At 45.0% G+C, this 16,441-nt stretch overlaps 1 protein-coding gene across 5 annotated transcripts in view; it reads left to right on the top strand.

Moving 5' to 3' along the window:
• The first annotated feature begins 1,394 nt into the window (after positions 1-1,394).
• NLN (neurolysin) overlaps positions 1,395-16,441 on the top strand; it is a 120,950-nt gene continuing 105,903 nt past the window's right edge. For 2 of the 5 annotated variants that reach the window (XM_073584223.1, XM_073584227.1), the window contains exons 1-6: positions 1,618-1,680; positions 4,861-5,120; positions 9,518-9,666; positions 13,590-13,697; positions 14,580-14,682; positions 16,191-16,351. In XM_073584223.1, coding sequence (XP_073440324.1) covers positions 1,646-1,680; positions 4,861-5,120; positions 9,518-9,666; positions 13,590-13,697; positions 14,580-14,682; positions 16,191-16,351 — 816 coding nt within the window. In that variant the 5' untranslated portion in view covers positions 1,618-1,645. The other 3 variants (XM_073584226.1, XM_073584225.1, XM_073584224.1) reach the window with 3 other exon arrangements.

Genomic DNA, 16,441 nt, shown 5'->3' with positions numbered 1-16,441 from the left:
TACGGAGCGGAGCCGGGTGTGTACGAGGTGTACGGAACGGAGCTGTGTGTGAACGAGGTGTACGGAGTGGAGATGTGTGTGTACGAGGTGTACGGAGCGGAGCCGTGTGTGTATGAGGTGTACGGAGCGGAGCCGCGTGTGTACGAAGTGTACGGAGCGGAGCCGCGTGTGTACGAAGTGTACAGGGCAGAGCCGCGTGTGTACGAGGTGTACAGAGCGGAGCCACGTGTGTGCGAGGTGTACAGAGCGGAGCCGTGTGTGTGAGAAGTGTACGGAGCGGAGCCGTGTGTGTGTGCGAGGTGTACAGAGCGGAGCCGCGTGTGTACGAGGTGTACAGAGCGGAGCCGTGTGTGTGAGAAGTGTACGGAGCGGAGCCGTGTGTGTGTGCGAGGTGTACAGAGCGGAGCCGCGTGTGTACGAGGTGTACGAAGCGGAGCCGCGTGTGTACGAGGTGTACGAAGCGGAGCCGCGTGTGTACGAGGTGTACGAAGCGGAGCCGCGTGTGTACGAGGTGTACGGAACGGAGCTGTGTGTGAACGAGGTGTACGGAGCGGAGCCGCGTGTGTACGGAGCGGAGTCATGTGTGTATGAGGTGTACGGAGTGGAGATGTGCGTGTACTTTGGCATGGGGGGGGGGGGCATTTGAAAGTTCGCACCGGGGCCCAAAACTTTGTACTTATGCCACTGAGTGCAGGAGTAGGAGAAATCAGATGCTGATGTCTTCTGGCTCCTCTCTGTCACGGTAAACCCATGACACAATAAGAGGAAAGAAAAGCATAGCACTCACCGATCCAGGTGAAAGAGTCCGCTTTATTTAGCAATCCACATTAAAACTTCATGGCCGGGAGGCTGGAGGGAGGAGTGAGCAATGTCTGACGAGGGCCGTTTCGTGCCTACTAGCACTTCGACAGGTCAGTGAAGTTTTAATGTGGATTGCTAAATAAAGCGGACTCTTTCACCTGGATCGGTGAGTGCTATGCTTTTCTTTCCTCTTATTGGATCCATGCATTGTGTTTTCTGCACTAGCACCCGAGATCTCGGGGTTCAGCCTCCACGTGCAGTATGGACACGACAGTCTCACCTTGGCAGTAGTATTGGCAGTGCCGACTAGCTTTTTCTTTACACGTTCAAACCCATGACACAGTACTAGTATGATTGTTACAGTGACTAAATCCCCTATAACACTAAGTAGCCTCTTTAAAATGCATTTTGGGGGAAACGGACTCTTCATTTTTCAAGGTCAGAATCGGCCTGCTTCTCCATTCATCATTCTGTCATCAGTCTCCTGCTACATTGTCAGGTGCCACTAGAGGGCGAGCTATACTACTACGTATAATGAATGGCAGGTAAACTCCGCCCACTACTGTTCTACTGCGGCCATGTTAACTGTGGGCAAGAAGCCCATGGGTTGGCGCTAGAGCGCAGTCTGAACAGCTCCTGGTTGTGTGTCAGCCTTTGCTTGCGGAGCAATAAAGCTCAGGCTTCTTGAATGTGGTCTCTGGTGTGAAGAGCAGAGCACTGCACAGAAGCCGCGGCTGTTGTTTGCGCTGGTTACTAGGGAAACTTACCCGAAAGAAATATGTCTGCCGGCACGTCATGGACATGTGGTGGGTAGCCATGGCTGGGAGTGCACGCTGACCCGGCCATGTATGCAGCACGGCGGTGTGTGTGCGCCGGCAGGTACCGACATGTCGGCCCGTACTGTCCAGCGACGCTTTATGGCAGGGGCATGCTGGGACTTGTAGTACTAGGCATGGCTGTCCAGTTATATGTTATTGTATGCTGGGACTTGTAGTGCTACATACCTGGGGGGAATCTAGTGATAATATCTAATTGCATGCTGGGACTTGTAGTGCTACATACCTGATGCATCTAGTAGTACTATAGTATTGCATGCTGGGACTTGTAGTGCTACATACATGGGGAATCTAGATAGTGATAATATCGTATATTGGCTGGGATTTGTAGTGCTACACACAGTACAGACCAAAAGTTTGGACACACCTCATTCAAAGCGTTTTCTTTATTTTCATGACTATGAAAATTGTAGATTCACTCTGAAGGCATCAAAACTCTGAATTAACACATGGGGAATTATATAATTAACAAAAAAGTGTGAAACAACTGAAAGTGTGTCTTATATTCTAGGTTCTTCAAAGTAGCCACCTTTTGCTTTGATTTCTGCTTTGCACACTCTTGGCATTCTCTTGATGAGCTTCAAGAGGTAGTCACCGGAAATGGCTTTCACTTCACAGGTGTGCCCTGTCAGGTTTAATAAGTGGGATTTCTTGCCTTATAAATGAGGTTGGGACCATCAGTTGTGTTGTGCAGAAGTCTGGTGGATACACAGCTGATAGTCCTACTGAATAGACTGTTAGAATTTGTATTATGGCAAGAAAAAAGCAGCTGAGTAAAGAAAAACGAGTGGCCATCATTACTTAAGAAATGAAGGTCAGTCAGTCTGAAAAATTGGGAAAACTTTGAAAGTGTCCCCAAGTTCAGTGGCAAAAACCATCAAGCGCTACAAAGAAACTGGCTCACATGAGGACCTCCCCAGGAGAGGAAGACCAAGAGTCACCTCTGCTGCGGAGGATAAGTTCATCCAAGTCACCAGCCTCAGAAATCGCAGGTTAACAGCAGCTCAGATTAGAGACCAGGTCAATGCCACACAGTGTTCTAGCAGCAGACACATCTCTACAACAACTGTTAAGAGGAGACTTTGTGCAGCAGGCCTTCATGGTAAAATAGCTGCTAGGAAACCACTGCTAAGGACAGGCAACAAGCAGAAGAGACTTGTTTGGGCTAAAGAACACAAGGAATGGACATTAGACCAGTGGAAATCTGTGCTTTGGTCTGATGAGTCTAAATTTGAGATCTTTGGTTCCAACCACCGTGTCTTTGTGCGACGCAGAAAAGGTGAACGGATGGACTCTACATGCCTGGTTCCCACCGTGAAGCATGGAGGAGGAGGTGTGATGGTGTGGGGGTGCTTTGCTGGTGACACTGTTGGGGATTTATTCAAAATTGAAGGCATACTGAACCAGCATGGCTACCACAGCATCTTGCAGCGGCATGCTGTTCCATCCGGTTTGTGTTTAGTTGGACCATCATTTATTTTTCAACAGGACAATGACCCCAAACACCTCCAGGATGTGTAAGGGCTATTTCACCAAGAAGGAGAGTGATGGGGTGCTACGCCAGATGACCTGGCCTCCAGTCACCAGACCTGAACCCAATCGAGATGGTTTGGGGTGAGCTGGACCGCAGAGTGAAGGCAAAAGGGCCAACAAGTGCTAAGCATCTCTGGGAACTCCTTCAAGACTGTTGGAAGACCATTTCCGGTGACTACCTCTTGAAGCTCATCAAGAGAATGCCAAGAGTGTGCAAAGCAGTAATCAAAGCAAAAGGTGGCTACTTTGAAGAACCTAGAATATAAGACATACAGTATTTTCAGTTGTTTCACACTTTTTTGTTAATTATATAATTCCACATGTGTTAATTCATAGTTTTGATGCCTTCAGAGTGAATCTACAATTTTCATAGTCATGAAAATAAAGAAAACTCTTTGAATGAGAAGGTGTGTCCAAACTTTTGGTCTGTACTGTACCTGGGGCATCTAGTGATAATAATTTATTGTGTTCTGGGACTTGTAGTGCTACATACCTGGGGTATCTAATGATAGCATCTTATTGCATGATGGGACTATATACCTGGGGGGATCTAGTTCTAGGATCTTATTGCATGCTGGGTCTTGTAGTACCTGGGATAAAGTGCTGACATTTATTGTGTGTACAGCTGTGACTGACATGTTGGTTGTCACACTCCCTCGGTGTGTTGACATCTTGTAGTCGGATGTTTTTCTTGTCACTGAACAATTATAAACGTCTCGTCATTTTTTAAACACTGTTTGACAAATCCATCAGGTTTCTATAGACCCCCTATCTCGTGTGCTTGCAGACATTTCTGTATCAAGAACGTGTCTGTTGGCAGGAAAAAAGCTGCATAAAAAAAAATCCTGCGTTTTTGCCGTGTTTTGCCTGTGTTTTTTATTTTCTACCCAATCATTATCCAAGAAGTATCATTTCTCCTTGTGGAGAATGACATGCTAATCATGTCGAGGTGAGGAGACTTAAAGGGAATGTCACCTGGTTTTGGCGGGCTATTTAAATGAGGTCTGTCCGGTCCGATGGGCGGTGTTTCGGATCTTGGCCGCCGTCCGCAGTTTTTTCATGAATAGGAGCAGGTGTCCGCCATCTTTCGCGCGTGCGCTAAGCATTCTTTGCACGCGCAGTATGCTTTGCCCAACTGCGGGCAAAGTCGAAAAGCGTTACTGCGCATGCGCCGGTTAACTAAGCCCTGGAAGTATTTTGGAAACCAGATCTCACACTTTGCACTGACGAGGGGCAGTACCCCGAAACACAGTGTCTGCAAATTGAGATTCTGTCTTGGCTTTTATCCTAAGTCATGTAACAAGGCTCGTTAAAGGGTCTACATTGACTTCTAGGATTGCTACTTCCAATAGGTGGCACTAGAGTTCTAGTCCTCTTCCTCTCTGAAGAGACAATTTGCATAACTACCCATTCATTGGAATGGGTGAAAAACCCTGAAAGGGTGCGTATACATGTTGCATTTTTGACACAAAAAACATAATTATTTTTTTTTATTATTCTACACGTACGAGAAAAACTAATGACACTCGGACCACACTCAGAGTAACTGGTTCGTTTTTCTGAGGCCTTTACTCTGTGGCTCCGTCGCTGTCCTGACTGTCTGACTTTGGCTGTGTAATTGGCCGGTTATTGTGTGATTTATTGTCTTATTTGCCATTTGCACACTGCAATATTATTCTGTTATCCACAGCAGGTTACAGATCAGGAGATCCCTCTGTAAAGTGACAATGGGCTCAGAAATGCCCAAATTCATGAGAATGGCTTCTAGTCTGGTGGCCGATAAGAACCGTCTGCGGTGGGACTTGTCCCCGGAGGATATTCACAGCAGGACTGAGGAACTTATCACAAGGACTAAGAGCGTGTATGACGCAGTTGCTGCTCTGGAGGTTGAGAAAGTCACATATGAAAACACTGTCAGAGTGTTAGCCAACCTGGAGCTAGAATACGCAGGTAATAGTCATTACGTTAAAGGGGGTTTCCATTAATTTTGAACATTTTACGGAAGGTCAGAATCTGAATACGAGAAAGAAACAATATTTGTCCTTGAAATCCCCCACGGCTCGAGCCCTGCTATATCGGTGGTCTCTGCGGAATCTTGAAATGACGACATCCCGACCACCATGCACCCTTGGTGTGGCCAAACATTTAAGTGACTTCTACTTTAAGAATTAAAGGAAACCTGCCTGCAAGATTGTGCTGCATAAGGCTACTTTCACACATCAGGTTTTTTCTGACAGGCAGGATCCAGCGTCTCAACGGATCCGGCGTAAATTGTGGAAAACTGATGAAACGGATCCGTTCTTCCGCCGGATCCGTCTAGCTGGCTGGTAATAGATGAGTGCCTCACTATATCTGTTTCCTGGAGGCTGGCCAATTAGATCTGAGCATGCTCAGATTTAAAAAAACGGATCCATCTTTCTCCGGATCCGGCGCCCATAGACTTGTAGCAAAAAGCCAGAAGCCCCAGATCCAGCACTGTCCGGTTTTTCGCCGCAGACAAAAAACGTTACTTGAAACGTTTTTTCCAGACGCCGGAATCAAAATTTTAGCCGGATCCGGCAAAAAACGGAAGAAACAGGAGGCCATGCGGCGCGATCCAGCGCTAATACAAGTCAATGAGAAAAAAACCTGTTCCGGTTCCGATTTCGCCGGTTCCGGTTTTTCTAGAAATAGCTGGATCCTCCCTATCGGAAAAAACCTGATGTGTGAAAGTAGCCTAACTTACAGACAGTGTCAGGTCGGCGTCGTTATACTGATTAAAATTATACCTGGGTTGATGAAATCCGTCTTATGGTTGTTGTTTAACCCCTTTCTGACATCAGACGTAATAATCCGTCCATGTGCCCTGGACTTATTTGACCAGGGACGGATTATTACGTCATTTCGCTTGCCAGCTGACACCCGGCACTAAGTGCCAGGAGCAGTCATACACCATTCTCGTCACTTAACCCCCGAAATGCTGCGATCACAGCATACCAGGAGCCGGCAGAGGGCTGACAGACTCTCTGCTTTTGGATCAGAGACCCCACGGTGTGATGCGGGGTCCTGATTGTTGCCATGGTGACCCGATGTCACCAGACCTAGGAAACGTGCTGATCATGCTCAGTGCATGATCAGCAAGTTTGTCTGTCAGTGCAGAGCTGACCGTTTCTACAGCATGGGGATGCTGCTGCATCCCCATGCTATACAAGCAATCAGCCTGCAAAAAATGATAGTCCCAGTGGGACAAAGTAAAAAAGGTAAAACATTTTTTTTAAAAAAGATCAAAATAAAATCAAAAGATGCTGTATCTATAAATATTTGTATGAAAAAAACCAATAACACATATTTGGTATCGCCGTGTCCGCAACGACCCGACTTATAAAACTGTCCGACTAGATAACCCCTTTTGGGCCTCTTTCACACTTCCGTTTTTTTGGTCAGTTGCAATCTGTGAAAAAATGCAAAAGACGGATCCGTTTCCATTGTGACACCAACATATGGCACCGGACCGTTGCTTTGACGGATCTGCTGAAGTCGGAAATTTAAAGGAACCGCAGCCGAGAGAGAGAGTTTTTTACTGCCGCCAGAACGGGATTTGGGGTTAAATTTCTGGCAAGCAAATTCTTCCGGGCATGCTCAGTGTAAAAAAGCGGATCCGTGCATACAAAACACGTTTCATTGTCCGTCCACTCGAGTCAGCGGACGCCAACATTTTGGCGGATCCGTCAAAAAACGGATCCAACGGATGACCATCCATCAAAATACGCCGCTAATGCAAGTCAATGGGGAAAAAAACGGATCCGCCAAAAGGCGGATCTGTTTTTTTTTTTGCAAAACGGCGGATTTTGACTGATGGAAACAAACGGAAAGCCCCGCCCCCTGCCGGCTCCCTGCCCGCCCCATCTGGTCATCGCCGCCTACTAGCACACATGGACGCTTGCGATCTGCTCACCCTTTCTTTAGCATAGGGTGCGCAGATTGTACGCTGGCCGTGCGCTAGCAGGATTTTGCCGTGCGCTGCGCACTTTTGAAGGTGCGCCGTGCGCGCCGAAATGCAACATGCTGCGTTTGGCGCACACGGGCGCACTATCAAAAGTGCACAGCGCACGGCCAGCGCACGATCTGCGCACCCTATGCTAAAGATGGGGTGCGCAGATCGCAAGCGTCCATGTGCACTAGTAGGCTGCGATGACCGGATGGGGCGGGCAGGGAGCGGGGCTTAGCGGCGGCCGTGCGCAGGCCGTCGCAGTGCCATGAAGCGCAAATGTGAAACCGGCCTTATAGCTCTCAGAATAAAGCAATGCAAAAATAACTTTTTTCTATACAAGTTTTTATTATGTATAAGCGCCAAAGCATAACAAAAAACAATATAAATGAGGTGTAGTTTGTAAACTGGGGTCACCTTGGGGGGTTCTTATGTTCTGACACCTCATGGGCTCTCACAGTGGGTCATGACACCTGCAAACCATAACAGTAAAATCTGGTGCTCCTTCCCTTCTAAGTTTTGGATTGTGCCTGAAAAATATTTGCCGATTTACATGTAGGGTATTGGCGCACTCTGGGAAAGAAATGGACCTCAGTTTGTTGTAAAAATTAATTCCTATTAGCCCTTAGAAAAATGAAATACTTGGGGCTAAAACAACATTTTAGTGATAAAAATGTAATTTATTCTTTCTTCACCGCTCAACTGTATAAAATTCAGTCAATATGATCACTGCACTGCTAGATGAACTCATTGGGGAGTGTAGTTTGTAAAATGAGTTCACATGGTGGTTCTGCTGTTCTGGCACCTCAGGGGCTCTGCCAATGTGACATGGCACCCTCAAACCATTCCAGCAAAATCTGATCTCCGATATGGTGCCTCTTCCCTTCTGAACTTTGCACTGTGCCTCAAAAGTAGTATTCCCCCACATATGGCGTATCGGAGTACGCAGGAGAAATTGCACAACACATTGTATGGTGAAATTTTTCCTGCTACCCTCATGAAAATGCAAAATTTGGGGCCAAAATAACTTTTTTTGTGGGGAAAATACTTTTATTTTTTATTTTTTTTTCACGGCTCACCGTAATAAACTTCTGTGAAGCACCTGGGGATACATTCCTTGAGGGGTCTAGTTTCCAAAATGGAGTCACTTGTGGGGGATTTCCACTGTTTAAGCACATCATGGGTTCTCCAAATGAGACATGACGTCCGCTAATGATTCCAGGAAATTTTACATTTAAAAAGTCAAATGCCGCTCCTTCTCTTCTGAGCCCTGCCGTGCGCCAAAGCAGTAGTTTTCTCCCTCATCGGCGTACTCGGGAGAAGTTGCGCTACAAATTGTATGTTGCAATTTCTCCTGTTACCTGGGGCAGCACAGGTTCAAACTACTGATGAAAGCAACCACTCACAAAGCTACCAAAATATGGAGGGGGTGGCTGCCTAGTAGAAAACTGCACACTAATAGGGCTTGAGTAGGACGCCATTCACATACATATGTGTGATGCACGGTGTCTGGTTCGCAGCCAATTAATGACACCCAAAATATTATAATAGGCGGGCTGCCCAGCACGATAAACATGCACCACACTAGGACTGACGCCCCAGTATACCCAGCCACCAAAAAGACGCCCAGCCGCATCCTTCAAAAAGGTCGATAGATACTTCTGCGCAGGCGTCGCCGGCGCCATCTTGGTGAAGACAGATTTTTTTTCTTGCTCTAAAAAAATGGCAGTGGCGCCTGCCTAGCATCTATCATGGTCAGAATTATGCTACTGCACAGACCCGGCCGGTGCCATTTTGAGGAAGAACTTTTTTTTTTTTTTTTCCCAAACCATAACATCATACAGTATGTAAAATACGGGGCAGATCAGTGACATGTCAGAAGCCATACATATGAATTGCTGATCAGAGCACCACATGAAGACACCCCCCCCCCCCCCCCCACACACACACACACACACACACACACACACACACACACACACACACACACACACACACACACACGCCGCCCCGTAGCACGAGCAGATCATTAACTCAAAACTGAAATTAAAGATTACACAACAACCACAAGATGGATTTCATCACCCAAGTTACCATTTTAGTCAGAATAACTGAGCCGATCTGACACTGTCTGTAGGTTACTGTGCACAATCCTGCTAAGTTCCCTTTAAGCTTAATGATTGCAGGGTGGTGTGAGAAATAAGGACCCTTAAACCTCTACTCTCCTTCCAGACTGGCACCACTCCTCCGCACTCGGCTCTGTCCTTGGCGCTGGTTTCCTGGCATCATGTGATAAATGTGTTCTTTAATTGCTGTTGTCTCTTGACACGTCATAGCCACAGTCCCACTAGCCGTAACTTCCATTATGGTCTCTCAACAGTGGAGCGAAGCTTGCTAGATTTCCCCCAGCACGTGTCCCCTCGCAGAGAGGTGCGGATGGCCAGCACGCAGGCCGATAAAAGGCTGTCTGATTTTGATGTTGAGATGAATATGAGGGAAGACATATTTAGAAGAATTCTCCATTTTCACGTGAGTAAAGTATCCAAACTCCTTGCTGAAGCAAAGCAGCTAGACTGAGCCTGTGATTCAGCCACCTTCAGAGCAGAGCTTACAAGCTCTATAGCAAAAAGCTTGTAAGCGCTGCACTGCTTGTCTATTAAACAAGAATTAAAAATCTTTGTTCTTGAGAAAAGAGAAGATTATTAATAAAGGGTAGAGTGGATTTTTTTTTTTTTTTTTAATAACTGGAGCATAACCCTAGAAACTACATTCCGGGAGCATGAAGCTTAGTAATTAACCCCTGTGTGTCCCTACACTCCCTACCATTGTCACTACTGACTGGACAATGCCAGACTTTGGGACCCATTGACATGGAGAATAATGACACCCAGTTGTCAATTTAATCATACATTTCCAGGATGAATAACTGAGGGAAAGCACAATACAAAAGTCTGAGCGACGAAGCTCCAGAATTGTTATTTCTTAGAGAATACAAGACGTGCCAGGGGAACCGAGAGACCATGAGAAAAAAAAAGTTTCTGAAACATATATAATCTGTTCTGATTTCAATAAAATTATAACCTTTATTATTAAGAATTGTATGAATCTCAATGTTTAGTGAAATGTTTTCAATTGAATTAGACTTTTTGCAAGTATTCTTAAAAATATACCTGTTTTTGATTGAGCCCAAATTTCTACCTAAAAGGCTGCACAACCCATTGAATAGCTCAGTCTTTTCCACCCGTTCTGGCAGTGATTGAAAAGATGCAGCTGCCCACCTGACGGGACCGTACCTGAGGCAACCGTCCGGCTGCCAGCGAGCTCGTGCACCTGTTCTTTCCTAATTAATAGGACACGTGTATGATACATTCCCGGTACTGCACTACCGCCTCGCCAACCGTCCCGCTATGTGTGCAGCTGTGTTTTTCATTGTTAGACTAAGTGTTATAGAAGGGGCAGAGCAACTACTTTAGGTGGGGGCGACATATCGCGTGACCTGGGAATTGCAATGTGGCATCACATTTATTTACAGTGGGGAAAATAAGAATTTGATTCCCTGCCAATTTTTGTAAGTTTTCTGACCTACAAGGAATGGAGAAATCTGTAATTTTTATCGTAGGTACACTTCACCTGTGAGAGACAGAATCTAAAAATAAAAAGAAAAAATTACATTGTATGACTTTTACTTAATTAGCATTTCATCTGTTGAAATAAGTATTGGACACAGAACTTAATATTTGGTACAGAAAACCTTTGTCTGCAATTACAGAGGTCAGACGTTTCCTGTAGTTCTTGACCAAGTTTGTACACACTGCAGCAGGGATTTTGGCCCCCTCCTCCTTACAGATCTTCTCCAGATCTTTCAGGTTTTAGGGCTGTATCTGGGCAACATTGAGTTTCGGCTCCCACCAAAGATTTTCTGTTGGGTTCAGGTCTAAAGACTGGTCAGGGCCTGGAAATGCCGCTTGCAAAACCACTCCTTAGTTGCCCTGGCTTTGTGTTTCAGGTCATTGCCATGCTAGAAGACCCAGACACAACCCATCTTCATTGTTCTTACTGAGGAAAGGAGGTTGTTAGCCAAAATCTTGCGATACATGACCCCATCGATCCTCCCTTCAAGACGGTGCAGTCGTCCTGTCCCCTTTGCAGAAAATCACCCCCAAAGTATGATGTTTCCCCCACCATTCTTCATGGTTCGGACAGTGTTCTTGATTGTACTCCTCCTTCTTTCTCCAAACACAGCAAGTGGAGTTGATGCCAAAAAGTTCTATTCTGGTCTCATCTGACCACAAGACCTTCTCCCTTACCTCCTCTGGATCGTCCAGATGGACATTGGCGATCTTCAACAGGCCTGGACATGTGCTGGCATGAGCAGGGATCTTGCTTGCCCTGTAGGATTTTAATCCATGATGGCTTAGTGTGTTACTAACAGTAATGTTTGAGACTGTGGTCCTAGCTCTCTTCAGGTCATTGACCAGGTCCTCACGTGTAGTTCTTGGCTGATTCCGACCTTTCTCAGAATCCTTCTTGCTCCACGGGGCAAGATATTGCATGGAGCCCCAGACCGAGGAAGATGGACAGTCGTCTTGTGCTTCTTCCATTTTCTAACAGTTGTGCCAACAGTTGTTACCTTCTCACCAAGCTGCTTGCCTATTGTCCTGTAGCCATCCCAACCCTGTTGAAAGGTCTACAACTTTGTCCCTGGTGTCCATAGACAGCTCTTTGATCTTGGCCATGGTAGAGAGGTTGGAGTGCGACTGAGTGGACACGTGTTTTTTATGTAGGTAATGAGTGCAGAGTAGGAGGGCTTCTTAAAGAAACACTAAGGGTATGTTTCCACTATGCGCATTGCTTTCACTTTGGACGGAGTGGAAACCCCGCTCTGCCCAAAGCCCCACCCCCTTCTGTACGCGCGGTGATACCGCATGTGTTCATAGTTCGGGTAATTTACATTGCGGAGACTGAGCGTCTCTGCAAGGTAAATAGACATGCTGTGTTCTAAAAAGACGCGCCGCATGTCCGGTGTCATAAAATCCCCTCCACTATGCTGGAACATCTGGACGCTGCGGATTAAACACTGCGGCTGTACGCAGCGGTCAATCCACAGTAAATCCGGATGTAATACGGCCCGTGGAAACATAACAGGTCTGTAAGAGCCAGAATTCTTGCCGGTTGGTAGGTGATCAAATAATTAAATTGCATTTTATTGCATGAAATATTTAAAAATCATACAGTGTGATTGTGTTTTATTTTTAGATTCTGTCTCTCACTGGTGAAGTGTACCTGCGATAAAAATTACAGATCTCTCCATTCTTTGTAGGTGGGAAAACGTGCAAAATCTGCAGTGTATCAAATACTTATTTCCCCACTGTGTTTATTTATTTTACTCTTATCGCCATTAATACCATAGCGCTTTACAGACATCTTCATCATTACTGTCTCCATCGGAGCTCACAATTTACCCTCCATATCAGTATGTCTTTGCAGTGTGGAAACCCTCGCAAACACTGGGAGAGCATACATACTCCTTGCTTGATGTTGCCCTTGGTGGCATTTGAGTCCAAGAACTCAACGTTGCAAAGCAACAGTGCTAACCACTGAGGCACCGTGCTGCCCCTAATTATTGTCTGTATAGAATGGCGCTGCAGGCCATGAATCTGTTGCAACCACTGGTGGTGTTCATGTCCAGGTTGTAAGACGAACACCGCTTTGCTGCCATAGACTGGCAGTGGTAGTTGGGTACGTCTGCGGACTTGCCTGCAGCTTGTGATTTTGCTGTTTCCTTACAGTTCAGTCGTAATGTTGCACAATTCTTTTTGTTCACGTCTTATCTGAGAGACGTTGTCAGGTGAGTCGCTGTGTATCCGTAGCATTCAGCATACCTTACCTTTAAGGATCATTCTCATGTGTCCTTTGGGATTGCACCGCTCCCCAGCCTCTCTTCTTCTTGTCTGCTGGAGCGGGACAACTCGCTCCTTATCTGTACCGGAGCGCGGGGCCGCTAATGCAGGCCAGATCATGTGCTGTAGTCATCCAGTCACGGCTTGCAGTGCTCAATTTAGAAGAACATGTAAGTACTGCGCATGGTAGACTGCAGTGGTGGCCTGCAACCTAGACAGCTGCGATCATTGAACACTAAATAATCCCTCCGTTGTTGAGAACAGGGAAGATTTATATTAAGATTACATTTGAAACGTTGCTTGTTTCTACAAGTACTTCGTGAATTTTAACAATTGATGGTGAAACAACCCCATTAACAAGGCACGAATGAGCTAAATAAGAATGTCACCGGTAAACAAGGTCAACCTGTCCAGAAGATCTGGACACCAGCCTACTGCTCATTGCTCCTACCCTGACCTTAATCACCATAAAACCCTATAGGGACAGGTGTATACTGACAGAGACAGCGCCCGGTCTTCATGTCACAGCTCTTCACAATATATTGTTTCTAGAAAACACAAGACCCGGAACAGCTGCAGCCGGAGGTGAGACGGTACTTGGAGAAGTCCGTTCAACTTGGAAGACGCAGTGGACTCCATCTTCCTCTGGAAGTACAGAATGTGAGTATTACCAGAAATGTGTGTTTTCTGCATGTGAAAATTAGGGTTTTTTTTTTCTTTTTCTTTTTTTTCTGTTGCTGCTGAGCATAAAATACATTTATGGATGACGAACAGATCATGGCTTTTGGTGTTCACCAAGAATGACGCGCAAGGTGAAGGTTTTCCTTCTGCTGAATAAGACTACATCCTATTAAATATGTTGGGCCTCGTTCAGACATAAGTTTTTCTCATACTCGCAATATCTGTGTTTTTTACGGAAAGCACACAGTCCTATGATGAGTTACGGGGCTTTTCACGTGTCTGGGATTTTTCTTTTTTTGCAGACCCAAGTGGTCTGTACAAAAGTGCGGGGAAATGTTTAATATTGATACAAGTATCAGATCAAAGTCGCCAATGCAAGTCTATGGATTCATGAAAAAATTGAGCGGTACTTGGAGAACATCTATGTTTTTCTTATTAGGGAAAAACTAGTGAATCTTCTAAATTCTAAAGTTAAAAATTGTCACATTGATGAACCTAAGACTGATGTTCTCATACAAAAATATCAATGACATCTGAATGAGATCTTACATGCAGCTTACAACATCTAGAGATCACTTGTGCCACCTAGTGGCTCTATTACCATGAAGCATTTCTTGTAGGATATTTTTCAGTGGTACCTTCTTTAAAGTGTTATTCATACAAAGATATGTTTTTTTCACTTATTTATATGTTCGTATCAGCTAACTTTATGTCGATTTAGAATGATCTGACTTTCCTTCTTCCTTCCTCATTACATATAGTGAGTAAGAGGATATGAACATGAGTGGGGCGTATTTGGGGGAATCTATCAGTTATACCTTTCTTGAAGTTTTTAAGTTATTTTTTTTTTCGTTTACCTAGGAGATAAAAAGCATGAAAAAAAAGATCAGTGAGCTAAGTATTGACTTCAACAAAAATCTGACAGAGGACAACACGTGTCTCCTTTTCACTAAAGCGGACCTCGGTAAGTCAGTCACTGTACCTTACCGTAGTTACAGTATTAAATGTGTGTTGAAAGTGAAGCTGAATTTTATAAGCATCCACTGCTGATGATCTGTGCAATAAGTCCTGGACATTTGCCGGTACACCATAAAAATGCTGCTGTTTCTAGAAAAACTGTAGACTTTTTTTTTTAAACGGCCCTAGGGAAGGTCTCATTTTTTAGTGCCATGACTTAGTCGTCTTTCCATCAGCTTTAAAGGACAAAAAAAGAAATCTTCCTCTAGCAGTAGTGGTTGAGCATGCTCGGTGTTTACAAGCTTTTTTTTTTTTTTTCTAATAGTTTGTAAGCGCCGATCTAAATCGGGTTGGAGCGCTCGATCTGGCCAACTTGCGTGCCACTACGTTGCTGTAAAGGCAAAGTTGCCTCTGCTAACAGCATCAGAGAGGGTACAACCATACTGCTGGTCTTAATTGTCAGTCTCCCAAAAAACAGGAATATATGACATGTATCCTGCATTTGTACAAGTTTGATTTGTCTCTGAGCTAGTGGGTAGAGACTAGCTGCTATAATGTCTCCCATACGCAGTTCCCACAAATATGAGGGATTCTCGTGGTTCTTTTTTGACGTAGCACCCTCAGAAGCAGCAGTAGCGTGGTTGACATTACATAGCAGTATTGAGCAGTGTAGCTGTGAAACAAGCACAGGGGTGAGTTAAAGGATATTCTTTACTGAGGCACAAGTTGTGTTTTTTTTTTTTTTTTTTTTTCTTAAATGCTGATGCTAAAAAATGTTTGCAATTGTGTTTAACTAAAATGTTTGCGCTGTTTAGCTTTTACATGCAAGTTAATTAAAAAGATGTCAGAAAGCTCATTCCGATGATCATAATGGGCATTGCTTTAAAAAAACCAATAAACCTCTGTGCAATCCCAGGCCAAGTGCTAGGGCACAAAGGTCAATCAGCTTCTGTGCTCGCCCTCAATGATAAGTGAAAAAAATGAAATTGGTTCCTTTTAGGATAAAGTCAAGGACCTTCGCCAATCTAAAGCTGTGGGACGAGTTTACCTTCTTTTTCAGACATGGATCTGATCTTTTCCTTGATACGAATTCTGTCGTAATCCCTTTGAAAAGTCACAACATTTTTGCACAACCTAGAGTTGCGCAAAAATGTTGCGACTTGTCCTTTTTTGCGCCAGTTTTGCCAAGCTCCAAAAAAATAGGTGCAACAGGGCGTGACGAGCTGCGGCGTTCCTTATGCCAGAAATCTTACTCTAGTCAATAACTGGAGTAAGACTTGTGGTGCGGTGTACTCCACTTGTCAGACGCTTTTGATTCATTAGGAGACAAGAGCCTCTTATTGATTCGGGCGCCTCTGACTCCAGCACGCCCCCTCAAGACTGGCATGAAAATCATATGCCGTTACTTTCAGATCTTGTATGGGCAAACATTAGCCATCTCCACGCGGTTAGCGTTATATTTGTAACAATCTGAAAAATCACTAACATTGGTCTTTGCCCTGGGTTGTTTTACAGAGGGTCTTCCTGCTGACTTCGTTGACAGCCTAGAAAAAACAGGTGGCAGCAATTACAAAGTAACTCTCCAGTATCCACATTATTTTCCTATCGTTAAGAAATGCTCTGTTCCCGAAACTAGGAGGAAATTGGAAGCTGCTTTCAACAGTAGGTGTATGGAAGTGAGTACAATGTGTCCTAGCCATCATGTACATATCGTAATCCTAGTAGTATTAAAGCAGATTTCACAATACTATTTGCACACGTAATTT

The sequence above is a fragment of the Dendrobates tinctorius genome, unplaced genomic scaffold, assembly GCF_039654945.1.
Source record: "Dendrobates tinctorius isolate UK_male_01 unplaced genomic scaffold, ASM3965494v1 ptg000083l, whole genome shotgun sequence".
Classification (NCBI taxonomy): domain Eukaryota; kingdom Metazoa; phylum Chordata; class Amphibia; order Anura; family Dendrobatidae; genus Dendrobates; species Dendrobates tinctorius.
Note: the sequence above shows the minus strand (reverse complement) of the source record. Positions and strands in the feature narration are given on the sequence as shown.